Source organism: Balaenoptera physalus, assembly GCF_965194825.1.
Source record: "Balaenoptera physalus genome assembly, chromosome: 3".
NCBI classification, from domain to species: Eukaryota; Metazoa; Chordata; class Mammalia; order Artiodactyla; family Balaenopteridae; genus Balaenoptera; species Balaenoptera physalus.
The window spans coordinates 118,585,946-118,613,313 of NC_138890.1; the positions used below are offsets into that span (position 1 = coordinate 118,585,946).

The 27,368-nt window shown below is 36.6% G+C and overlaps 1 protein-coding gene across 1 annotated transcript in view; it reads left to right on the plus strand.

The window, feature by feature from the left end:
- The window catches only part of ANKRD31 (ankyrin repeat domain 31), a gene marked incomplete at its 5' end in the record, with an annotated part of 139,336 nt that overhangs the window by 93,198 nt on the left and 18,770 nt on the right, over positions 1 to 27,368 (plus strand). The window contains 4 exons of the mRNA XM_082457050.1: positions 4,080 to 4,176; positions 6,539 to 7,538; positions 14,273 to 14,413; positions 22,157 to 22,259. Coding sequence (XP_082313176.1) covers positions 4,080 to 4,176; positions 6,539 to 7,538; positions 14,273 to 14,413; positions 22,157 to 22,259 — 1,341 coding nt within the window. The remainder of the gene's footprint in view (positions 1 to 4,079; positions 4,177 to 6,538; positions 7,539 to 14,272; positions 14,414 to 22,156; positions 22,260 to 27,368) is intronic.

The following is a 27,368-nucleotide window of genomic DNA, read 5'->3' on the forward strand; positions in this document are numbered from 1 at the left end:
ACCCAGAACTACTGCCACCAGTGTCTTTGTCCCTGCAGTGAGGCACAGCCACCCCCCACCTCTGCAGGAGACCCTCCAATACTAGCAGGTAGGTCTGGCCCAGGCTCTCATGAAGTCATTGCTTTTTCCCCTGGGTCCTAGTGCACATGAGACCTTGTGTGCACCCTCCAAGAGTGGAGTTTCTGTTTCCCACAGTGCTGTGGAATTCCTGCGATCAAACCCTGCTGGCCTTCAGAGCCAGATTCTCTGGGGCCTCCTCCTCCCATTGCCAAACCCCCAGGCTGGGGAGCCTGACGTGGGGCTCAGAACTGTCACTCCTGTGGGAGAACTTCTGTGGTATAATTTTACAGTTTGTGGGTTGCCCACCTGGCAGGTATGGGATTTGATTTTATCACGATTGCACCCCTCCTACTGTCTCATTGTGGTTTCTTTGTCTTTGGATGTAGGATATCTTTTTTGGTAGGTGTGCTAGATGTGCTGTTTTTACATTCTTTTTTGTCATAGTCATCATTCTTAGTAGTTACATAGTAAATGTTCAATAAATGTTCCGTGGTTTACTTAATTTTCCCCTTTTTGTTGAGCATTTAGATTTTTGTAATTTTTTGCTATTACACTACAACACATAGTTTTTTCTGGGTCTAGGATTATCTTCTTAGGAAAAATTAACATAATTGAAATTATTGGGTCAAAAATATATAAACATTTTAAAATCTATTGGTTCATACTGATAAATTGATTTCCTAAAGTATTACATAATAATTTGTACTTCTGCCAACACACATTCGTGTTTGTTTGCCTTTACGCTGCTAATAGCATCAGTATTTTCATTTTAAATAATTTTACGGAAAAAAACAATTTTACTAGTTTAATAAAAAATATGCGTCGTATTTTCATCTGCCTTATTGATTTTATTAGTGGTACTTTTTCACTAGTTTTATTTTCTGTTTCGTAAACTGACTGTTCCTGTTTGTTAATAAATTGGAGCCATTTTATATAATCAAGTTATTGACCCCTTTTCTGCCATAACTGCTGCAGATACTTTTTTCACCTCTTAACTGTCTTTTTATTCATAACATGATAGTGTGGGCTTAAATACAGAAATTCTCAAATTCTGTATAGTAGAATGTATCAGCCTCTTTGCTGTTTCTTTTAATGCTTCTAAGTTTAGAAACTTTCCTCCCCTCCCCACCCCCAGGCTTTGTAACTTAATTTTATTCTGTTATAACCATGATTCTGTTATCACCATGATTATTCTAATCATGATCCCTATTTTTGGTTTCATTGCCCCTTTAGGGGAGGAGAGGTAAGGCAGTAGGACTCTAGAGTTCTTGGCTGGTGATCAAGTCCTGACTGTGGTTGGTGCCATCACTCTTTTACAGTTGTTTAAAACTAAGTTTCTTCAAAACAAAATTTCTGAGGCTGTTCTGAAACTTCTACATAGCTCCCATAATGTGACAGTGCACATTTTTCTTTCCCTGGGCCCTCTCAGTCTCCTCTCAGCTTCTTTTTTTTCCTGGTGGTCCACCTTACACAGATTGTCACCCTCAGGTACAAACCCTCATAAGCAGGACCACAGGGCAGTCTACACACTGTCTTCAAGATCCTGGCTTCTTGGACCCACTGTTAGAAGGAAGGACAATTAATTCCTAGCACAGTAGCAACTTTCTCCTTGCCGTGCTGTGGAAGCTCCCTGCTTTTCAGGGTCTCAACCTCTAGATGTTCAAGGTCAAAGAGGAAGTCAGATATGAGTCCATTGTCACCTCAATAGAAAGTCATTACACTCTTAATAGTCCTTTGAGAAACTACCCCTTTAGGCTTGAGGTAAAGGGGAGAAACGCCCTCACCTTTCACTTTTGCTGCTCAGCATAGAGAATCCCACCCAGTTAAGCTACAGCTCTCTAAAGAAACAGCTTTACAAAGTCACCACCTCCATATTCTGACACCTTTTGTATCTTTGATCCAGTTGAGGGATCCAAGAGTAATGAATTTTTTTTGTACATTTCTTTGTAAATTTTTCTTATTGATGTTTTATATACACTTTGATGTCAAATATTTTTAGTGCCTCAACTGAATTGAGGCAGAAAAAAATGTTCATTTTAAACATTTTATATGTTTTTTTTCCTAAGCATCTTAACTCTGTAATTCAACTGAAATTTCTCTGCCACATACGGTATAAGGATAGAATAGGGCTTTCCCCCATATTACTACCCCATTTGCCTACTCTTATTTGTTGAATAATTCCTCTCATCTTCATTGTTTACAATGCCTTATTATCACATATTAAAATCTTACACATATTAGGGCAATTTCTAGGTTTTCTCTAAGATACCATTGATTAATTTTGTCTCTTTGATAAATAAGTATATAGTATCAAGTTACATGTAAAACATCTTTATATCCATTCTTATAGAAATATATAGACTCTTTTAGGTTACTATGATAATGTTATTTTTACCAGTGGTTTAAAATTCAGTTAGAAAAGCCAAATGTAACAGGAGACATAGATAATGTAAATGTTTTTTATTAAAGTGTCAAATCTGCTAAAAATTTATATATAAATTCTTAATTATCATACAAGTTTCTCCCCTTTGTTAGCATATGCATCACATCATGAAACTAATCTTTTGCCATAATAATAGGGAGATAGAAACTAGTCTGGGAACAGACTCTATACTTATCAAATCATTTGTCTGATTTGCATAGGGAGGTTCTAGAGCAAATTCCAACTATGAACTTCATGTCATTTTTCACCACTGATTTTGTCTAGTTAAATTATCTAGAAAAATATGCATTGGTCTAAAAAAATTAGGAAAAAGCTTAAGAAACAAAGCCAAAAATGAAATGAATAGCAAGTAGGCTTAAAATAAATAAAATGTATTCATCTAAGCGAAATTTCCTATTTGGGAATCTGGGTTTGGACATAACTGACATTTACATGTAAATCCTTTGAATCTGTGATGGGGGAGGTCATGATGCCTTGGGAAGCAATGGAAGAAAGTAGGAAAAATTTAATTATTATAAAAGTAATTTTATATAGATCAATAAGTGACTGTAGATATCATATAGCCCTATCTAAGTGTTAAGTGTAAAGAACAAAAACTGACAGTGTGGGACTTCCCTGGTGGTGCAGTGGTTAAGAATCCTCCTGCCAATGCAGGGGACACGGGTTTGAGCCCTGGTCCATGGAGATCTCACATGCCACAGAGCAACTAAGCCCATGCACCACGACTGCTGAGCCTGTGCTCTAGAGCCCACGAGCCACAACTACTGAGCCTGCGTGCCACAACTACTGAAGCCTGCATGCCTAGAGCCCGTGCTCTGCAACAAGAGAAGCCACTGCAATGAGAAGCCTGTATACTGCAAGGAAGAGTAGCCCCCACTCGCCACAACTAGAGGAAGCCCATGTGCATCAATGAAGACCCAACGCAGCCAAAAATAAATAAAATAAAAAATAAATTAATAAAAAAAAAGAACTGATAGTGTGACTCTTATTTTTAAGTACATATAATATATATAGTACAAATATAGTATAGAACAATATATTATATAAATATATTTTAAAGTTTACACACACACACACACACACACACACCAAAGTATTAACAGCAATCTCTTTCATGGAGTGAAATATTGAGGAGAAGGAGTGGTTGAATGGGATAGTCTTTGACTTCTCTTCTCTGTAAACATTCATATTATTTGCATATTTTCTTTACATTGACAATGTATTCCTTTTGTATTTTAAAAAGTAAATAATTTTAACAGACAAAATATTTATCTTCCTATTTATTTTCCTTCACTACCCTCATTTCACAGGTAAGGAAGCTGACCAGAGAGGTCAGTGACTTGTCCAGGTTCACAAAGCTTAGTCAGTGGGGTAGCAGGATTAGAATTCAGTCTGGCCTGCTTCTTCTTAATACCATGTTCTTACTTATACACTTCAGGGTACTTCCATAGAGTGACATAATTCCTAGGGAAATAATGGCTTTTTAATTAACAGTAAGGCTAAGTCCTGTGTGACCAAATTTAACATTTGTTATCTCTCAATTAACTGACTTTTTATTTTATTACCATGTTTCTAGAACAATACATTGATAAGATGTTAGAGATAAAGGAGGTTATGGACAACGTGCTTGCCAAACAGAAGGCAGAAAGGGATGATTTAGCTAAAAAATACAGGTGAGTGAAAAAAAAAATAGGAATGCTTTAGAGTTTTCAGAATTTATCTATTTTTATCTACAATAGGCCTAGAATTTCTTAAGATTACAAATGTTGCTTAGGACCAGAAAAGGACTTTATGAGGTCATCTAATCTTTTACCTCCATGAGGAATTATACTTCCTAGAAAGATGTTTTTCTACTTTATTACTTGAAATGTTCAGAAAAGGACATTTTACTATCTTAAAAAGTTGTCTACAGCCATGAATTTTATGAAAGCCTTTCTGGTCATGAATCCCGTAAGTAAATTTCTTTCCTTAGTAAACTCACATTTTTTACATTAAAATTTTTTCTTTTATGCTATCACAAATGTTCTTCTAAGCAGTTTAATCATGTATATTTTGTGGTTTTGTGTACTTCTAAACTCTCAGGGTCCTTAAAGAGTTTTATCCTGATTATATTGATTACTTACCTCTTATCATCCTTTTTTTTAAGAAATTTGTTATATATTTTTTCTTGTTTTGAGCGTTATTTTTTTTAGTTTTTCTATTTTTTTTCTTTTTTCTTGTGATGAGAACTTTTAAGGTCTACTCTCTTAGCAACTTTCAAATATGTAATACAGTATTATCAACTATAGTCACCATGCTATATATTACACTCCCATGCCTTATTTATTTCATAACTGGAAATTTATCTTTTGATTACCTTCACCCATTTCACCCACCTGCCACCTCCACCTCCACCAACCACCAATCTGTTCTCTGTATCTATGCCTTTTTTGTTTTTGCTTTAGCTTCCAAATATCAGTGACATCATACAGTATTTGTCTTTCTCTGTCTGACTTTTTTCACTTAGCATAGCGCTCTCAAGATCCATCCATGTTGTCACAAATGGCAGGATTTATTTTTTTTATGGCTGAATAATATTCCTTTATATATGTGTGTCTTCATACTAATGCTGCTATTAGCCTTAAAATCTTGTAATCTAAAGAGCATTTGTATTTTCTGTCTGAACTCTTTGTTTCACATAGTTTTAAATGTGATATTAATTTCTTCTTCTCCTCTATCTATCCAGCTTCTTGCATTTTATACTACCAGTTATTTGCTAATCTGATTTCTTCTTGATGCTTCTTCCACTTATATCTACTACTTGCTTTGACATCCAGTCGGTTGGAGTTCAGTACCAACAACTCTAAACTGTGTTAGGAGAGACAAGTACCTATACTATTGCTTTCTCTTAAAACAGCTGCTCTAAAAAGATGGTCCCTGAGGGTCCCTGAGACCATTTCAAGGGGTCTAAGAAGTCAAAACCATTTTTATAATAACATTAAGATGTTATTTGCCCACTTTTGCTCTCATTTTCTCATAAGTGTACAGTGGAATTTTCTAGAGGCCACATGGCATGTGATGATATCGTCACTCTAATAGCTAATGGAATGTGCACTTGTGTAGTCTTGTGTTTTAAAATTTTCTGCCTTATTTTCTAAAACAGTAAATATTGATACATATAACTCAAACAAAAGCTCTTTGCGTTCCTCAGTAATTTTTAAGAGTATAAAAAAGTCCTGAAACCAAAAAGTTTGAGAGCTACTGGAAACAAAATGTCCAATATCCTGAAGATCAGTGTGGAATAGGTGAGTATAACCAAAAGACACGTGTGGATGAGCCAGTTTCCTCCCATTCAGTCTTCAAGCCCCTGAGAGACTTGGTTTAAGGAGGGCACACAGGATAATGCTTATCTGGGTAGTCACTTCAAAGTACCTCACTACAGATTCAAAGTACAATTATTGGGTTGGCCAAAAAGTTCATTCGGATTTTTCCGTTAACATCTTGCGGAAGAACCCAAATGAGCTTTTTGGCCAACCCAATACAATAAGTACTTGATGAATTGACATTTCTCAGGTCTAGCTTACTTATAATTATTCACAAAACAATCTCAGTCCTCCATAAGTAAGGGAATTTGGGTGGAACTTACTCCCAAATTTTCCTTCTTGATACACCATTTCACTGTAAACAGGTAAGCGAATTCCAAACTTAAAGAATGGTGTTGCTCCTTGGCCATCAATTTATACCTTCCAACTAAAGGACTACTAGGTATCTAGATAAGCAACCCAAGTTTTGTTTCTCTTTTAGGGCGGACTCACAACTGATAAGTAATGATGTGAATATAAATGTGGATAACCACACTGTCACCTCCTAAAAAAGGCAAACTTATTTACCTCAAGTAAAGCAACAGTTTTCTCTCAAAGAATATACATTGCAAAGATAGACTCTTGTGTACTTTGAGCTGATTAAATTGACACAAAGTATAAAATCTAAATGATTGCTAAAAAAAAAGTTTTCTACTGTTTTTGTATTTTCTCCTCTTTCTGTTTCTTCCTACAGGGTGTCCATAGAGTCATTTAAGCATGGAGTCCTGAGAGAGCAACTAGCTAACTTGGCCACAAGGCAGAAGAGCCTTTTACTTGTAGCAAAAAAACAGAAAAAAATAAGCCAGAAAATTCAGAACTATAAGAATGTTAGATCTTTGTCTGGTCTTAGTTTCAAGAAGCTGCCATTGAGCTCAGAAATCTCTAATGAAAAGGACAGCCAGGAGTTTACCAGTCTGGAAAATTCAGTACAGCCCCAGTCAGGTTCATTTTCTCCTGTCAGCCTTGTTTGTGGAAGCGTGCAGGAAACACAGTTGTCTTGGGAAATTTGGCATGACAACCAAAATACCAACACTTGTCTAAATTCAAAGACAGTGAGAAGGGAAGAATTTTCTGGAAATGAACTGAATTCTAAACAAAGTGTCAGTGACTGTACCTTAGATAGATTATCAAAATCCAGACTTTCAGATGGCACTAAGAAGATTAAATTACAATCCCAACCTATTTCTTTTATTGCTCAAGCAGAATATTCACAAAAAGAAAATGATCTTACAGATACTACAGCCAAAGGGCATGAGTCCTTTAGTCCTTCAGCAGTAACTGGCACATTAAAGATTTCAGAAACTGCAAGTGTATTTGCCCACAATGATGCCAGTCCATCAACTGTTATTTGTGATCAGGCTCTTTCCAATTGTGATCCAAAAAAAGGAAACAGGAAAACAGCTTCCCAGCAACCACATAGGGGGACATCAGAATCCCTGGTACATCAAGGGATTGATGTCTTTGGCAGTAATACGGGGCATCAGGTGAAACCTTGTCTTAAAAAATCAGCTCTTGCTGTTCCACATGCAAATGATAGTCAGAGCTCCTCCTCCTCTGGGTCTGGCCATCAACATACTATAAAAAATCCTTCAAAATACAGCACAACTCCTAAAAAGAAATGTATGCAGATAAAGGATCTGATATTGCTAGGAAGAATTAATCCGGGAAATAATATTCTGGAATTCAAAACACAGGTATCCTTTTTTTTTCTCTAAAATTATGTAAATTTTACAAGTGAGTAAATGTTGCTGTCACATAGTGTTTAGCTCTAATTAGGGGAATAGGGTTTGGCTGGGCTTCTTGAATGGAGAGATTGAACCATTATATCTTAGCAAGTGAAATCATGCTTCTAAAATTGCCCTGTACATTTTAGTCACAAGCACCTTTAGGCTCTCAGACCAGAATTAGTCAGTTTTACTGCAGCAGGAAAGATTTAAGAACAAAATAAAAATAATAAATTGGAGCTGTGTTTGATTCCAAAGTTTTGGGAACTACCAGTGTGTACTGCTAAAGCTTCCCCTAATAAGGGTTAAGTATAAACTCATCTTCCATAGTAGCTCAATTTAGAAACAGAAAGTGACTTAGAGTTTGGGTAAATATAACTCAAAACAATATCACATATGCATAATAACAGAAGAGGAAAAAAAAGGTTCTGCTAGAAATGCCTACAAAGGAGGCTTCCTTTCCCTTTTCCCCCCATTCAGTTTTTGAAAGAGGATATAAGAGTGGCAAAGATTGCAGGGTCCTGGAATGCTGCTTTGCTTGTGGACCAATCCAACAGAAAACCAATCCAAGCTAATTGGAATTTAATCTAAATGACCCCTTTTTTCAACCCTTTTCACTTCTGGATTATAAGACTTTTCCTAGTTAATAAGCTTTATTTATAAGTTAGGAGCAAAAAAATTTAATTTTAAAGCTCCAAGCTATAGTTTAAACACTAAATTAGCAGCTTGATCTCAGATCCCTTGATGTTCCTGTTTGCTTGCCTGTCAACCAATTTATTGCTAAGTAGTACCTACTTCACATTAAAAAGCAACTCAAATTTCAGTTATTAATTGGTTACATTAACTAAAATTTTGACAGCTGTGGTTACTTCTCTAGATCAGCAATGATAAAATTCTAATATGATTTTTTGTATTTCAGCTATTTTTAACAGCTTTATTGAGATACAATTGATATACAATACACTACACATATTTAAAGTATATAATTTGACGTATGTACATACGCAAAGTATAAAATCTAAGTGATTACTAAAAGAAAAAAGTTTTCTACTGTTTTTGTATTTTTTCCTCTTTCTTCCTACAGGGTGTCCATAGAGTCATTTAAGCATATTGGTCTGTAGTTTTCTTGTATTTTCTTTGGTTTTGGTCTCAGAGTAATACTGGTCTCACAGAATGAATTCCAAAGTGTTTCCTCCTCTTCTATTTTTTGGAAGAGTTTGTGAATTGGTATTAAGTCTTTTTTAAATGTTTTCTAGTAATCAGCAGTAAAACCATCTGTACGTGGGCATTTTTGTTGTTGTTGATAGTTTTTTGATTATTAATTCAGTGTACTTTTTATAGTTTTTTTTTTCAGATTGTCTATTTCTTCTTGAGTCAGTTTTGGTAGTTTGTATCTTTCTAGGAATTTGCTCATTTCATCTAATTTATTGGCATACAGTTGTTCATAGTGTCTCTTATAGTCCTTTTTATTTCTATAAGGTCAGTAGTAATGTCCACATTTTCATTTTTGCTCTTAGCAATTTGAGTCTTCCCTCTTGCTTTTCTTGGTTAATCTAGCTAAAGGTTTGTCAATTTTATTAATCTTTTCAAAGAACCAGTTTTGATTTTGTTGATTTTCTCTATTTTTCTATTGCATGTTTTACTTTTTTCCACTTTAATATTTACTATTTCCTTCCTTCTGCTTGCTTTAGGTTTAGTTTGCTGTTCTCTTTCCAGTGTCTTTCGTGTAAGTTTAGGTTATTGACGTGAGATCATTCTTCTTTTTCAATATAGGCATTTACACCTATAAATTTCCCTCTAACCCACTGCTTTTACTGCATCCCATAAGTTTCAGTATGTTTTGCCTTCATTTTCATTCATCTCAAAGTATTTTCTCATTTACCTTTTGATTACTTCTTTAACCCATTGGTTATTTAGGAGTATGTTGTTTGAGTTCCACATAATTGTGAGTTTCTCATTTTTTTGTTATTAATTTCTAATTTCATTCCATTGCTCTTAGAGAACATACTTTGTATTATTTTGGTCCTTTTAAATTTTCTGAGACTTATTTTGTGGCTTAGATAGTGTATAGCCTATGCTAGAGAATGTCCCATGTGTACTTGAGAAGAATGTATATATTCTCCTATCATTAGGAGAAGTTTTCTATAGATGCCTGTTCAGTCTAGTTAGTTTATAGTGTTGCTCAAGTTTTCTCTTTCCCTTTTGTGATATTATTATTATATATATTATTGATATATCTGTAAATGTTATAAACCCAATAATTCATTGTTATAATTATTACTTTATAAAATTTTGTGACTTTTAAAGAAGCTGAGGAGAAGAAAGCAGAGCAAGTTTATATTTATAACTTTTGATATATTAACCTTCTTATTTATCCTTGCTGGTTCTCTTTATTTGTTCCTGTGGATTTGAGTTACCATATGGAGTCATTTTCTTAGCCCAGTAGAACTTCCTCCACCCACCTCCTTTGTGCTTTTGCAAATATATATGTATTATATCCCTATTGTTTTGTACAATTGTTTTAAAAATCAGTTAAGCAAAGAAAGAAGAAATGTGCGTGTATACTGTCTTTTATAATATGTGATTACTTTTACTGATGCTCTTTGTTTTTCCATGTGGATTCATATTACCATTTGGGGGTCACTTGATTTCAACCTGAAGAACTTCCTTTAGTATTTTTTGTAAGGCAGGTCTGCTAGCAACAAATTTTCTCAGGAGAGGTCTTTACATCACCTTTATTTTTGAAAGATTTGCTGAAAATAGGATTCTTGGTTACAGGTTTTTTTTTTTAATTTATTTATTTTATTTATTTATTATTTTGGGCTCTGTTGGGTCTTCGTTGCTGCACGTGGGCTTTCTCTAGTTGCAGCGAGCGGGGGCTACTCTTTGTTGCAGTGCACGGGCTTCTCATTGCGGTGGCTTCTCTTGTTGCAGAGCATGGGCTCTAGGCACGCGGGCTTCAGTAGTTGTGGCATGTGGGCTCAGTAGTTGTGGCTCGAGGGCTCTAGAGCGCAGACTCAGTAGTTGTGGCACACGGGCTTAGTTGCTCCGCGGCATGTGGGATCCCTCCGGACCAGGGCCCGAACCCGTGTCCCCTGCATTGGCAGGCTGACTCCCAACCACTGCGCCACCAGGGAAGCCCTGGTTACGGGTTTTTCTTTGTGTACTTTGAGTGTGTTATCCCACTGCTTCTGGCTTTCTTTGTTTCTGATAAGAAGTCAGTTGTTAATCTTTTTGGGTTTACCTTGTAAGTGATGAGTCATTTTTCACTTGCTTCTTTCAATAATTTCGTATTGTCTTTGACTTTCAGTATTTTTACTATGTATCTATTTATGGCTCTCTTTGTGTTATCCTTATTGGAAGTCATTGACCTTCCTGAATATGTAGATTAATGTTTTTCAATAAATTTGGGAAATTTTTAGCCATTATTTCTTCAAATATTTTTTCTGCTCCATTCTCCTGTCCTTTTGGTACTCCCATTATGCATATGTTGATGTGCTTAATGGTGTCTCACATTTCTCTGAAGCTTTTTCATTTTTCTTCACTCTTTTTTCTTTTTCTTCTTCAGCTTACATAATCTCTATTGATCTCTCTTCAAGTTTACTAATTCTTCTGACATTGAAAATCTGAGCCTCTCTATTAAATTTTTCATTTTAGTTACTGTACTTTTCAACTCCATAACTTCTTTTTGTTTCTTAATAAATTGTTTCTTTATTGATACTTTCTGTTTGATGTGATATTGTTATCATACCTTGCTTTACATCCTTAATTATGGTTTCCTTTAGTTCTTTGAACATGTATATAAACGGCTGTTTTGAAGTCTTTGGTCATTCTCACAGGCAGTTTATGTTGTTTTTTCGTTCGTTTATTTTGCTGTATGTGTCATACTTCCTGTTTCTTCACATGTCTCATAATTTTTTGTTGGAACTGGACATTTTAGATATTTTAGAGTAGGTAATGTATTGTAGCAAGTCTGTATATTGATCCCCATCTTTTCTTACGTTTGTTATTGTTCCCAGGCAAAATATCTGTGCCATGGCTCTGGAGCTTAGGGCAGGAACATGGCAACTTCTCTCTGAATGATACCCCTGCTTTAGGATCTGAGCATTTAGTGGAAAGGGGCACACTAGCCTCTTGCCTTTTCAACTTGCCTCTCCTGACATGAAACCACCACCTTACAAGCCAGGGCAAGTGTGAGCAGGACCCCAATAGTCTCAGTAGCACCTTGCCAAAGGTAGAGACTCTGTGTCACCAGTACAGGTTAAACAGAAGAAAAGAACCCCCACCTCTTGGCTGCACTTGCCCACAACCTGGACTTAGCAACAGATAGCTGAGGCAGGATGAGAAATATTTATGTCCTACCCCTACCAAGAAGGTAGCCCTCTGACTGGCAGTTTTAGGGAGAGAGAGTGCAGTGCTCTTGGCTGTAGCAGTCAAGGGGAGTCTCCACCTCACTGTGGGGGGAGGAAGGAAGCAGTCTTGGTTCAAATATCACTGTTTCTCACATTTTTTAAACCTAATTTTCATAGATTTTGTTGAATAGATGTGTCTTCACTTACTGCATGCCCTTATGACCATTTTCAGCAACTTAAAAAATTTTTTAATAGTTCTTACCTGGATGTGGATCCTCATACCGTCGTGCCAGAAGTCAATTCTAGAATACTACATTCAATGTGACTTTTTATATAGTTAGTTTAAATCTGTCATGTGGTATTTGTTTTCTATTTCTCTTATCTCTCTTTGTTCCTTTTTTCATCTTTTTATGCTTTATCCCCTTTGTTCATTTATGAGCTGTAACTTTCTCTCTTTTTTTTTTTTTTTGACCACACTGTGCATCTTGTGGGATCTTAGTTCCCCAACCAGGGATTGAACCCAGGCCGCAGCAGTGAAAGAGCCGAGTCTCAACCACTGGACCGCCAGGGAACTCCCAGCTATAACTTTCTATTTTAGTTCTGCCTTTAGAGTTTATGGTATCTGTTTTTAACTTCTCACAATCTACCTTTAAGTGATATTATACCACTTCATGTATACTGTTGGGTGAGCCAAAAGGTTTGTTCATTTTTTTCCTTAAGATGGCTCTAGTAGCACTTAGTTGTCTTTAACTTCATTTGAAACAGTTTTGTTAGATTGTATGTGACAGCTGTCATATCAGTGTGCATTTAAAAAAAGATTTATCAAAACGTGAATTTTTGTGTAGCCATTTTAATATTGAAGGTAGAAGAAAAAAATCAACATTTTCAGCGTATTATGCTTTGTTATTTCAAGAAGCGTTAAAACACAACTGAAATGCACAAAAAGATTTGTGCAGTGTATGGAGAAGGTGCTGTGACTGATCGAATGCGTCAAAAGTGGTTTGTGAAGTTTCGTGCTGGAGATTTCTCGCTGGACGATGCTCCAGGGTTTGTTGAACTTCTTGAATCTCTGGTTTTATCATTGCCTCAAATTTGGAAAAATTTCAGCCATTATTTCTTCAAATATTTTTTCTTCCCTCCCCTCATTTTTGAATTCCCATTACATACATATTAGGCTGCTTAAAATCATTCCACAACTCACTGTGATGATCTTATTTTTAAATTCTCTTTTCTCTGTGGGTTTTTTATGCCATTTCTATTCCTGTGTCTTTGAATTCACTAATCTTTTTGTTTGCAGTGTCTAATCTGTTAATCTCATCCAGTGTATTTTTCATTTCATATGTTGTAATTTTCATCTCTAGAAGTTTGATTTGAGTCTTCTTTTATATCTTCCATGTCTCCATGTAACTTTTGGAACATGTGGAATATGACTATAATAACTATTTAATGTCCTTATCTGCTAATTCTAACATCTTTGAGAGTTGTCAGTCATTTTCAATTGATTGCTTTATCTCCTCCATATGGATTTATTTTCCTACTTGTTTCTAGGCCTGTTAATTTTTTATTGGATCCCAGAATTGTGAAATTTATCTTGTTGGATGCCAGATATGTTTGTATTCTTAAAAATATTTTGGATATTTGTTCTAGAATATAGTTAATTTACACAGAAACAGTTTGATTCTTTTGGGTCATGCTTTTACAATTTGTTAGGCAGGATTGGAGCAGTGTTCAGTCTAAGGCTAATTATATCCCACTACAGAGGCAAGACTCTTCTGTGTACCTCCCAATGCCCCATCAGTTTTGAGGTTTTTCTAGTCTTACTATTGGGAACAGGTGCTATTTCTGCCCTTTGAGAATGCCAGAGAATGCCATTACCTCTAATTCTTTGAAGTAGTTCTTTTCCCAGGCTTGGGTAATTTCCTCACACACATGGCCAATCACAGCTCAGCAGAATACTTAAAAAGGATCCCCTGAAGATCTGCAGAGTTCTCTCTATATATATTTCTCTCTTCTTCAGTACTCTGTCCTGCAAACTCTAGCCATCATGCCTCCCTAGACTATGCCTGGATGCCCTCTCCCTGTACCATGACCTCGAAACTCTCAAGGCAGTGAGTTGGGACAATTGTAGGGCTCACCTCATTAGTTTCTCATTTCTCAGGATCACTATACTTTGTTCCCTGATGTTTGGTATCTTGGAAACCATTGTTTCATATATTTAGTTTGCCTTTTTTTTTTGGTTGTGTCATGTGTTAAGGTAAATCTGGTCCCTGTTACTTCATCATGGACAGAAGCAGAAGTTCACATATTTCAGATATTTTTTAATCCTAATTTTTGTATTACTTTTCACCTCAGGAGACAACCCATAAAGCCAGTGTTTTATTGAATGGCAAAATTAAGGTAGAAAATGGTCAGATTTATCAAAACCCAGTCATCTGGCTCAAGGATCTTCTAGGAGCTGACAGTTACGTGACCTGGAATTATGCTTGGAGTAAGGTGGGTCATTCTTAAGTTTATCTTTAACTTCATATTCAAATGGAAAGGTACATATTTTTTGATGATAAAACTATTTCCTTTTTTTAAGGAATTTGAAAGTTCTCCAAATTAGTTTTGTCCTCATGCATCCCTTCGGCAATATGCTACATGCTTTCTCCCACAATTCCTATTTGCCAGAATTCCCCACAGCAGGATTGCACAGCTAACTGAGCCTCTCCTTCCTTGTTCCTCACCTAGTCTCAGAAAATTGAATGCCCCTGATCTTCCCCTCTTGTCCCTGCCACCTCACCTCCACAGTGATTGCAGGTCCCTGTGACTCCACATAGAAAATTTGGAACAACTGGTGAATTGATAACTTAATTAATATGTTACTAGTATTCTGATAAAATAAAGCAAAATTTTCCTCTAAAGACGAAAGTTATGATAAAGGGGCCTAAGATACACAGAAGTTATGGTGCACTTTTATGTTTGAACATAGTGTTATCCATGAATTGCTAGCCTCCCAAAAAAATATTTCTGAATTTTTATTCAGACTTCCCAGACTTAGTGGTCTCCCCCTCAGTTCTGTGTTCTGCGTTATAAGCCCAGTTTAATAGCCAATTTGAAGAGTATCGATGACTGACACCCTTGAGGTCCAGTGATCAGCCACCTCCAGATGTCCTTGGCACCCCTTCAGGGAACAGTATTGCAGTGATTCACCCAGGAAAGTGTGAGTCATCAGACAGTCACCATTACTGTTTCACAGAATTGCAAATACCTTCAACCTCCACTAACCATTACAGTAAGTCTCAGTGCACCAGTAATAGAAGGTGGTTTCCTCTCGTTTTTTGTCCAACTCAGCTCTGCCCACTCTCCTTCCTAGCTCCTATCTCAGTCTTTGTCCCTAAACTCTGCATTCTGGTCTCCTAGACCTCTGTTGCAGGTGCTTCCAGAACAGTGTTTCAGGTCCTTCACTTACATGAGCACATTTTAAATTTTCTCTGCTTTATATTATAGTCTCTCTGTGTTCCTTTTTTCCTGTATTATTATTATTTTTTATTTCCCACCACTGGAGTCACCAGGCCATCTACTTTCAATTCAACCTGCCTAATCCTTTCCATGGATTCATAAATCGTATTTGCATATTAGTAATTAACATTATACCCATGGAAATCCCTTTTTATTACAAAGTTTCTTAAATTCATGATAGATGATATTGTTTTGCTGAAACTGAATCTATGCTCACAGTGTGAATATGGTACTAATTGCTGTAGCTTAGGTTCTTTTGAGCTTAACATGCCTGTGGCCCACTGATGATGACTCAGTCCTCCCACTCTTTTTCTCTATTGGAACTACTGCACTTTCTGCTTTTGAATAGCTGGCTGTGATATCATTTGGCTGTCACTCTGTACTTATATGCCTCATTTACATATCACATTGCCTCTGGTCTTTTCTCATTAGCCATGTCAATTGGAGTCATATTGTTTAACATCTATGTGATAGTGAAGCCAAATACAAATGTGGGCACTAAAATTAGGGCAATTCTTGGATGTAAGATACTCATACAGATTATCTGAGCAAGCTTAGGTTTTTTTTTTTAATTATCCTAAAAATGGAAATAGTTTCAAAAATTACTGTAGGACACTCATGTACTTCTAGTAACTACCACAAGCTGAGAAACACTGGCCCAGTGGGTTTGTTTACAATTTTTTGAAGCCTCTTTTAAAATTTACCACAGTAACCTCTACCCCTCTTGTCTTGGGGTAACTCCTGAATTCACAGTCACTTCTTGATAGGAGCTTTTTGCTACCTCAGTAAATGTGAACATTTCTACCAACTAGTTCCTAACAGTGGTGGGTCTATAGAGCCAGGACTGGTTGGTTGTTGGGCAAGAAATGCCAGAAAACTAGGTCTTGTCCTACATCAGACAGAATGACACAGCCACTAGACACGGAGATGACTCATACCTCGTACCCAAGCAACTGAGCTGCTGTACAGCTTTGCCAAGGGAATCCTCATGCGTACTCCACTGGACATCACTCACTCCTCTTGCCGCTTCAGTCTCCTGAAGTGACCTAGTGCCTGTTCAGTTTGAGGTCTATTCATTGTTATCCTTGTTCATTAAATCACTCCTACCTTGTGGAAAATAGATTTTTAACTCAGTGGATTTTCTTAAAGCTGTGTTCTTTGAATGTGTGAATTATCCCTAGTGATATGTCTGGGACCTATGGGGTCTCATGACCTCTAAGGCTACTAAGGTAAAATTTTACCCAGCACTAACTGATAAAAATATACTTTAAATCTGAGACATAGGTGAAAACATACTGAGCCTACACATTGATGAGTGCATGAGGTGTGTTGGATATTGTCAGGGTGATAATGTGAACAAAATCCATTCTTTCTTCTTTTTATATACTTGCAGGTAAACTTTATTATTTCTGAGGTGTAGCTGATTTCAGCTGTACAACATAGCCATTCAAAATCTTTACAGATTATACTTAAATTTATTATAAAATATTGGCTATATTCCCTGTGCTGTACAATATATCCTCATAGCTTATTTATTTTATACATAGTAGTTTGTACCTCCTAATCTCCTACCCCTATCTTGCCCCTCCCTTCTTCCCTCTCCACTCTGGTAACCACTAGTTTATTTTCTCTATCTGTGTCTGTTTCTGTTTTGTTATATTCATTCATTTTATTTTTTAGATTCCACATATAAGTGATAACAGAGTATTTGTCTTTCTCTGTCTGACTTATTTCACATAGCATAATACCCTCCAGGTCCATCCATGTTGTTGCAGATGGCACGTTTACATTCTTTTTTATGGCTGAGTGATATTCCATTGTACATATATACCACATCTTCTTTATCCATTCATCTGTTGATGGGCGCTTAGGTTGCTTTCATATCTTGGCAACTGTAAATAATGCTTCTATGAACATTGGGTGCATGTACCTTTTCAAATTAGTGTTTTTGGTTTTTATTCAGATATATACCCAGGACTGGAATTGCTGAATCATATGACAGTTCTATTTTTAGTTTTTTGAGAAACCTCCATACTGTTTTCCACTGTGGCTGCACCAATATACATTCCCACCAACAGCATACGAAAGGGTTCCCCTTTCTCCACAGCCTTGCCAACATTTGTTATTTGTGTTCTTTTTGATGATAGCCATTCTGACAGGTGTGAGGTGATACCTCATTGTGGTTTTGATTTGCATTTTTCTGATGATTAGCAGCGTTGAACATCTTTTCATGTGACTGTTGGCCATCTGTATGTCTTCTTTGGAAAAATTTCTATTCAGGTCTTCTGCCCATTTTTTGACCAGGCTGTTTGTTTTTTGATATTGAGTTGTATGAGCTGTTTATACATTTTGGATATTAACCCCTTAATACTTGCAAATAGTTATATCATTTGCAAGTATTTTCTCCCCTTCAGTAGGTTGTGTTTTCCTTTTGTCGATGGTTTCTTTTGCTGTACAAAAGCTTTTAAGTTTAAGTAGGTCCCATTTGTTTATTTTTTATTTTGTTTCCTTTGCCTTAGGAGACAGATCCAAAACAATATTGCTCTGATTTATATCAAAGCGTGTTCTGCCTATGTTCTCTTCTGGGAATTTTATGATTTCCAGTCTTACATTTAGGTCTTTAATCCATTTGGATTGGTATATGGTATGAGAAATGTTCTAATTTCATTTTTTTACATGTAGCTGTCCACTTTTCCCAGCACCACTTATTGAAGAGACTGTCTTTTCTCCATTGTATATTCTTGCCTCCTTTGTCCTAGATTAATTGACCATAAGTGCATAGGTTTACTTCTGGGCTCTCTATTCTGTTCTATTGATCTGTGTGTGTGTTTTTGTGCCCATACTGTTTTGATGACTGTAGCTTTGTAGTATAATCTTAAGTCAGGGAGTATGATTCCTCCAGCTCTGTTCTTCTTTCTCAAGATTGTTTTGGCTATTCAGGTCTTTTGTGGTTTTATATAAATTTTTAAATTATTTGTTCTAGTTCTGTGCAAAATGCCATTGGTATTTTGATAGGGGTTGCATTGAATCTGTAGATTGCCTTGGGTAGTATGGTCATTTTAACAATATTAATTCTTCCAGTCCAAGAACATGTTTTTCTTTCCATTTGTTTGTTTCATTTTCAGTTTCTTTCATCAGTGTCTTACAGTTTCCCAAGTACAGGACTTTTACCTCCTTAGGTAGGTTTATTCCTAGGTATTTTATTCTTTTTGATGGAATGGTAAATGAGATTGTTTCCTTAATCTCTTTCTGATGGTTCATTGTTTTTTTTTTAAATACATTTTTATTGGAGTATAATTGCTTCACAATGCTGTGTTAGTTTCTGTTGTACAACAAAGTGAATCAGCCATATGCATACATAGTTCATTGTTAATGTATAGAAAGGCAACAAATTTCTATATATTAATTTTGTATCCTGCAGCTTTTCTGAATTCACTGATGAGCTCTGGTAGTTTTCTGGTGGTGTTTTTAGTATTTTCTATGTATAGTATCATGTCATCTGCAAACAGTGACAGTTTTACTTATGTGTTTCCAATTGGGATGCCTTTTATTTCTTTTTCTTGCCTGATTGTTGTGGCTAGGACTTCCAATACTGTGTGAATAAAAGTAGCAAGAGTGGGCATCTTTGTCTTGTTTCTGATCTTAGAGGAAATGCTTTCAGCTTTTCACCATGAGTATGATGTTAACTCTGGGTTTGTCATATGTGATCTTTATTATGTTGAGGTATATTCCCTCTGTGCCTACTTTCTGGAGTGTTTTTATTATAAATGGATGTTGAATTTGGTCAAAGCTTTTTCTGCATCTATTGAGATGATCATATGATTTTTATTCTTCAGTTTGTTAATGTAGTATATCACACTGATCGATTTGCAGACATCAAAAAATCCTTGCATCCCTAGGATAAATCCCACTTGATCATGGTGTATGGTCCTCTTAATGTATTGTTGGATTCTGTTTGCTAATATTTTGTGAGAATTTTTGTGTCTATGTTTATCAGTGATATTAGCTATAATTTTGTGAGGTTTTTTTGTGATATCTTGTCTGGTTTTGGTATCAGTGTGATGCTGGCCTTCTAGAATGAGTTTGAAAGTGTTCCTTCCTCTGCAGTTTTTTGGAATAGTTTGAGAAGGATAGGTGTTAACTCTTCTCTAAATGTTTGGTAGAATTCACCTGTGAAGCCATCTGGTCCTTTACTTTTGTTTGTTGGGAGTTTTTAAATTACTGATTCAATTTCATTGCTAGTAATTGGTCTATTCAGATTTTCTATTTCTTCCTCGTTTAGTGTGGGGAGATTGTACATTTCTAAGAATTTGTCCATTTCTTCTAGAGTCCATTTTATTGGCATGTAGTTGTTTGTAGTAGTCTCTTAAGATCCTTGGTATTTCTGTGGTGTTGGTTGTAACTTCTCCTTTTCATTTCTGATTTTATTGACTTGGGCCCTCTCCCTTTTTTTCTTGATAAGTCTGACTAAAGGTTTATCAATTTTATCTGTTCAAAGAATCAGATTTTAGTTTCATTGACTTTTTCTATTTTTTTTTTTTTTTAAATAAATTTATTTCTTTATTTATGGCTGTGTTGGGTCTTCGTTTCTGTGCGAGGGCTTTCTCCAGTTGCGGCAAGTGGGGGCCACTCTTCATTGCGGTGCGCGGGCCTCTCACTGTCGCGGCCTCTACCGATGTGGAGCACAGGCTCCAGACGCGCAGGCTCAGTAGTTGTGGCTCACGGGCTTAGTTGCTCCGCGGCATGTGGGATCCTCCCAGACCAGGACTCGAACCCGGGTCCCCTGCATTGGCAGGCAGATTCTCAACCACCACGCCACCAGGGAAGCCCTATTTTTTTTTTTTTTTAGTCTCTGTGTCATTTATTTCTGCTCTGATCCTTATGATTTCTTTCCTTCTACAAACTTTAGGTTTTGTTTGTTCTTCTTTCTCTAGCTCCTTTAGGTGTAAGATTAGGTCATTTATTTGAGATTTTTTCTTGTTTCCTGAGGTAAGCTTGTGTCACTATAAACTTCCCTCTTACAATTGCTTTTGCTGCATCCCATAGATTTTGGATCATCATGATTTTGTTTTCATTTGTCTCTAGGTATTTTGTTTTTCTTCTTTGCTTTCTTCAGTGAACCGTTGGTTGTTTAGTAGCATATTGTTTAGCTTCCACGTGTTTATGGAGATATTTTGCAGTTTTTTTCTTGTAGTTGATTTCTAGTCACATAGTGTTGTGGTTGGAAAAGATGCTTGATATGATTTTAGTCTTCTTAAATTGATTGAGACTTGTTTTGTGGCCTAGTATGTGATCTATCCTGGAAAATGTCCCATGTGCACTTGAATGTGTATTCTGCTGTTTTTGGATGAATGTTCAAAATCCATTGTTTTTAAATGTTAGTTGTTTGGAGAAATGACAGGTGGCATTCAGTGGCCTCATCGCTCTTTTTCCCTGGCAAGTGAGGAGGGTTTAGCATACTGAGTAGGCCAGGTCTGTTCCATTAACATTACCAAGCTTTGTTTAGTCATAGGATTGAGCTAAAAGGCTGCCTAACCATTCTGTATTCCTTAGGCCTTCCTCGCTCTGTTCAGTAACAAGCATTTACTGAGCACTCAGGATGTGCTAGACAGCATGCCAAAAGTATATATTATCATATATATTATCTCCTTTACTCCTCACAACTTAAAAATCTGGAGATACTCATTTAACAGATGCACAAACTCAGGCTCAGAGAATTTAAGAATTTTGCTTAAGAGCTGGGACTTAAGAGTTTTTTCCTAGTATTGTCAGGCACTGTATGAAGAGCTAGAGAATAAAAACTAATATTATACAGATCCTTCTTCAAGGAGCCTATAGTTTAGTGGAAACGGACACATTAATACATAACTTCCTTTAAGTGGGGTAAGTGCCTTGACAGAAATATGAGCACAGACTTTATGGGATCCTAGAAGAGGGTCATTACTTGAGCTTAGCAGTTATAGGAAGGCATCCTGGAGGAAGGGATGTCCAAGTTGAGACTTGCTGGTTTAACCATAGTGAACCTAGCTTCTGGGAGTATATCATTAGACTGCTCTAGAACTAAGTCTGGAGGATGCAAAGACCCTTGGTCTCAGAACATTTCTGGCAGGTGTTTGCCAGTCCTCCTCAGTCCAGCCCATTTGTATGTACATATTTCTAAGCTCTGACCTTTTGGGCTGATAAACAATAACTAAGTTCAAAAAAAAAACCAAGAAAAACAAAAAAACTTTGATGTATAGACCTAAAATGCAGTTAATCTAACCAGTTGTGTATCTGATTTCTTGAAAAGTACCATTTTACTTTTATGACTTAATTTTATTAATGCAACATTAATTTTTTAAAGTTATAAAGTAGCAGGTGCTGGATTAATATTTGTTGAATAAGTGAACATATGAGAGAATTAATGATACATATCAGGGATCAGCAATTTTTTCTGTAAAGGACCAGATAATACATATTTCAGGCTTTGTGAGCATATGGTCTCTGTCAAAACTACTCCATACTGTTGTAGCATAAAAGCAGCCATAGATGTTAAGTAAATGAATGGGTATCACTGTGTTCTAGTAAAACTTTATTTACAAAAAAGATGGCAGCCCAGATTTGGCTGTGGGCTAGTTTGCCAATACATAATGTACAACAATCAATACTTTACTGGAGTTACAATTTGCAGGAGAAAGGTGTATTTGCTTCTTATAAAATATATGATTTTGAAGTTCTGTGTTTAATTATGTGCAGGTAACATACCGGGGGAAGGAACTTTTAAAGTATATTTCTGAGGAATTACCCTTGCCTCCAGACCCAAACTTGGTACCTCAGCAACATCAACCTTGTCTTCCAGGTATGTGCAGACCAACACCTGTTTCTTAGTTGTGGGAAAAACACACCCACATCTGCTGAGAAGGCATTGCACTTGTCTTTTTTTTTTTTTCCATTCAGGTTAAATTCACATGACATTCAAATAAACATTTTTTTTTTAATTTATTTATTTTCGGGTGTGTTGGGTCTTCGTTTCTGTGCGAGGGCTTTCTCTAGTTGCGGCAAGCGGGGACCACTTTTCATCGCGGTGCGCGGGCCTCTCACTGTCGCGGCCTCTTGTTGCGGAGCACAGACTCCAGACGCGCAGACTCAGTAGTTGTGGCTCACGGGCCCATTTGCTCCACGGCATGTGTGATCTTCCCAGACCAGGGCTCGAACCCGTGTCCCCTGCATTGGCAGGCAGATTCTCAACCACTGCGCCACCAGGGAAGCCCATCAAATAAACATTTTGAAGTGAACAATTCAGTGGCATTTAGTACATTGACAGTGTTTTACAACCACCAGCTCTGTGTAGTTCCAAAACAGTTTCATCACCCCAAAAAGAAACCCATACCCATTCAGCAGTTACTTCCCACTCCCCACTCCCTCCAGTCCCTGGGAACTACCAGTCTGCTTCCTGTCTGCGTGGATTTGCCTAGTCTGAATATATTATATAAATGGAATCCTACAATATATGACCTTTTGTGTATGGCATCTTTCACTTAGCATAATGCTTTTAAGGATTATCTACATTGTAACATCTGTCAGTACTTCATTCCTTTCTATGGCTTCCATTGCATATATATATAAACCACAATTTACTTATTTCTTCATCCTTTGATAGACATTTGGGTTTCCACTTTCTGGCTTTTGGACATAGTGCTGCTATTAACAGGTGTATACATATATTTGTTTGGATACCTGTTTTCAGTTCTTTTGGGTGTATACCAAGGAGTGGAATTGCTATATTATATAGTTATTATATGTTTAACTTTTGAGGGAACAGCCATTACTATTTTCCACAGCAACTGAATCATTTTACATTCCTACCAGCAATGTACAAGGGTTCCAGTTTCCCCACATCTCCACCAAAACTTGTTATTTTCTTTTTTTTTGTTACAGCACTCCGTTTAAACACCATTTAACTTAAATTCTAGAAGAATGACACCTTCCCTCACAATTCCTTTCTCTGAATCTGTGATGTGCTTACTTTAGTTAGATTTTTTTAAGTGTCATATAAAAGGGAAAAATGGTATTTTTTTCCTTCCTGCAGGCATGATTTGGTTAGTTTTCCATATTTTCTAAAAATAGATCCTAGATACTAGAATTAAGTCTTTGCTTGTTAGGGTACACTAATACACTTCATCTAATGGAATAAACCTTCAGAAAACTGAAGAGAATGTGGTCTTCACCAATCAGCAGCCGATTTTGAAGTTATTGGAAAGGGCGGCACACATTTATGAAAAGCAGACATAACTAATGTTATATCACCCTTCTCTGCTGCAGTGCACCCTCTTTTTCCCCCAGTTTCCCTGTCTTAGACCAGTTGGGGACAATATATGAGGAGAGGAGGTACAAAACAGAAAATGATAATTCTGTGACAACCAGAGTCAAGAACCGAACAGGATTACTATCACAAACCCCTAACCAGGGGTTTCCCAGGGTTACTCCTTTCCTTACAACAAATCCCAATGATGCAAAGTACTTTCCTAACTTTATACTGAATTCACTCTAACCTTTGTCTCAAAAACTGGCTTCAGATTAAGATGCATTTTCCCCAGTTTTCTAAGGATAGCCTCAAAAGTATTTTTCATCATTTTGGGGAAACACATAAAATAAAACAATTGTGGGGAAGTTAAAGGGCTTAAGAAACTGGAAGGAGTTGTAGTAATTCATGGTCTTTGGTTCCTTACCTAATCTAATCTTAGAGATAGGCCAAGGAACCTGAGTTTTTAGGAGTGATTCTTATGCAGCCAGCCTGACCGTTGACTTTGAATGACTAGTAGTATCTGATTTCTTATGCAGGTAATAATTTGAAAATTCTTAATATTCAACCCTTCACTTTGATTCCAAAGCACACCCACTCTTGTGCTTGTACACTCAAGCTCTCTGTCTCTCTGTCTCTCTTGTCTCTCTCGTCTTTCTGTCTCGTGCACGTGCGCCCACACACACTTGAAGGAAAGTCAAGCAAACCCTTTCTCCTAGTTTCTACCCTTAAGAGTCAAAGCAGAAATATAGGTTCATCCTCATATCAGAAAGGATATCTGCTCCTCAGATTTTCTAGCTCCAGGCACGTACTTCCAGCCCCAGCCATGCATCTTCTTCCTCAGAGGGCTCACAGTTCCTCTGCTAAACAAGCATGAAATAAAAAATGGGTTCTGAATTGCTGCTTCTGTTGCCTGCAGTATAAACAGTTTCTTGTTACTAATTTCTGTCCAGAAATCCTGAATTTTCTTTCCTTTAGATATTTCAGAAAATGTTAGTGCTAATTTGAGAACTGTGGAGGCGCCAGTATGCCAACCAGCATCTTGCTACCTTGATCTGGACCTAGGAATCTATAGACAGGTCCCTGCAGGCATCCGTAGGCTGCTGTTGAAGTTTTGTTGGAACATCCTTGATTTAGGATTCTTTTGTACCTGGTTTTGTGGTACCTGACAGAAATCCAAAGACCTGGTAAGTTAGAAAAATGTAAAGTCTCTAACCTTATTACAAGCAAAGCATTCTGGAGAGAATCTTTTCCCCTCTTCTGCATATCAAAATGTGGTCATGGAAGTTGTGGCTCTGACACCATAGAGACCATAAAGTCTAAAGGAAAAACATGTCCACGTGGATTTAATTAGCCTCCTTCAGATCATGAACATATCTGTTCTCTTATGCTTTTTGATGATCACACTCTTCAGAATACTCTTCTTTGGAAAAAGTGGACTAGGAAGAGATATTTACATTTCCCATCACTAGGATGACCATGTATCCCCATTTGACCAGGGCAGTCCCTAATCCAGCAAAGTTATTAGTACCACTCCCTTTCACTTTCAGACATGCCTTGTTTAGATGACCTAGTACAGGAACCAAGCAAATAACTGTTGGAAAAAATGAAATTTGGGCAAGGTGAAAAAAAAGAGAGAGAGAGAAACTTTCAGTTTTATTTAAGTTTTTAACTGTATAGTTTCTAGCTTACTATTGTGTAAATAGATAGTTAAATCTTACGTATATTACTCTATATTATAAATAATTGCTGGTTACCTAATCTTAACCCCTTGATAGACTGAGAAGATCTTTGAGTTCAGAGAGATTTTTGTGGGCTCTTGCTTCCTATTATATTCCCGATGCCTGGCATATAGTAGCTTCCAAGTAAAATGTTCATTGAATAAATGAATGAGTGAATGGAAGCATGAATATGATCCAAAGGACTGCTTATTTTAAAACTGAATTTACTTACGGTTGACTGTCCTCATAGGTGGACATTCCTAGATCTCACAGGCTATAATAGAATTTGTGGTGAAGAATTCAACAAATGGTAAATGGGATTTTGGTTAGTTAATACTATCTCCTTTATCTGAATTAATCTCCCTTATCTGAATTTTCTGTCTAACTGTGAGGTATAAGAGTGATGGCCCTTCAGGCTTAATTTCCAAAATATACAAACAGCTCATACAACTCAACAACAAAAAAACAAACAACCCAATCAAAAAATGGGCAGAAGACCTAAATACACATTTCACCAAAGAAGACATAGTGATGGCCAATAGGGACATGAAAAGATGCTCAACATCGCTAATTATTAGAGAAATGCAAATCAAAACCACAATGAGGTATCACCTCACACCTGTCAGAATGGCCATCATTAAAAAGTTTACAAATAACAAATGCTGGAGAGGGTGTGGAAAAAAGGGAACCCTTCTACACTGTTGGTGAGAATGTAAATTGGTGCAGCCACTATGGAGAACAGTATGGAGGTTCATTAAAAAACTAAAAATAGAGTTGCCATATGATCCAGCAATCCCACTCCTGGGCATACATCTGGACAAAGCTATAATCCGAAAAGATACATGCACCCCTATGTTCACAGCAGCACTATTTACAATAGCCAAGACATGGAAGCAACCTAAATGTCCATCGGCAACAAATGAATGGATAAAGAAGATGTAGTATATATACACAATTACTACTCAGCCATAAAAAAGAATGAAATAATGCCATTTGTGGCAACTTGAATTGACCTAGAGATTATCATACTAAATGAAGTAAGTCAGAAAGAGGAAGACATGTGCCACCTGATATCACTTATATGTAGAATCTAAAATATGACACAAATGAACTTATTTGTGAAACAGAAACAGACTAACAGACAGGGAACAAACTTCTGGTTACCAAAAGGGAAAGGGGGTGGTGGGGGAGGGATGAATTAGGAGTTTGGGACTAGCAGATACAAACTGCTATATGTAAAATAGATAAACAACAAGGTCCTACTGTATAGCATGGGGAACTATATTGAGTATCCTTTAATAAACCATAATGGAAAAGAAGATGAAAAAGAATATATATATGTATAACTGAATCACTTTGCTGTATACTAGAAACTAACACAACATTGTAAATCAACTATACTTCAAAAAAACAAGAAAAAAGAATGATGGCCCTCCACATTTTCTCAACCAGAAATTTAAAAGAGAACTATTTCTCCTTTCCCCTCATCCAGTTTACTTCTACATATCATTTTGGATTCATGGTATCAAGAAAATCATGAGTCATGAAGATAAGTGATAAAATGACTTGCTTCAGTAAGTCAGAGATAATGGAAGAGCTTCTTATTTATTTGAGTTCTACACAAAAACTAGATAACTTGGCAACTTGAGGCAATGTATTGATGGACTCCAGGATGTTAAAATGTGGTATATTAACACATTTGAGGATATATGTTGTTTCTAATGAAAGATTGTAAACATACCAATGCTAATCTTTAAAAATGAAGTTCTGTTGATGAAATCCCTGAAATATCTATCTCTAAAGTCCTTTATAAGCTTTAAAATGGAGTGAGTCTATGATGCATTTTCCCTTAAAATTTCACAGCTTCCTCCCAAGCCTCTCTCCCCTCTGCCTACTTGGCTGTAGTTCCTCCTTTGTGTTATTGAGGGAATTTTCATTGATATTT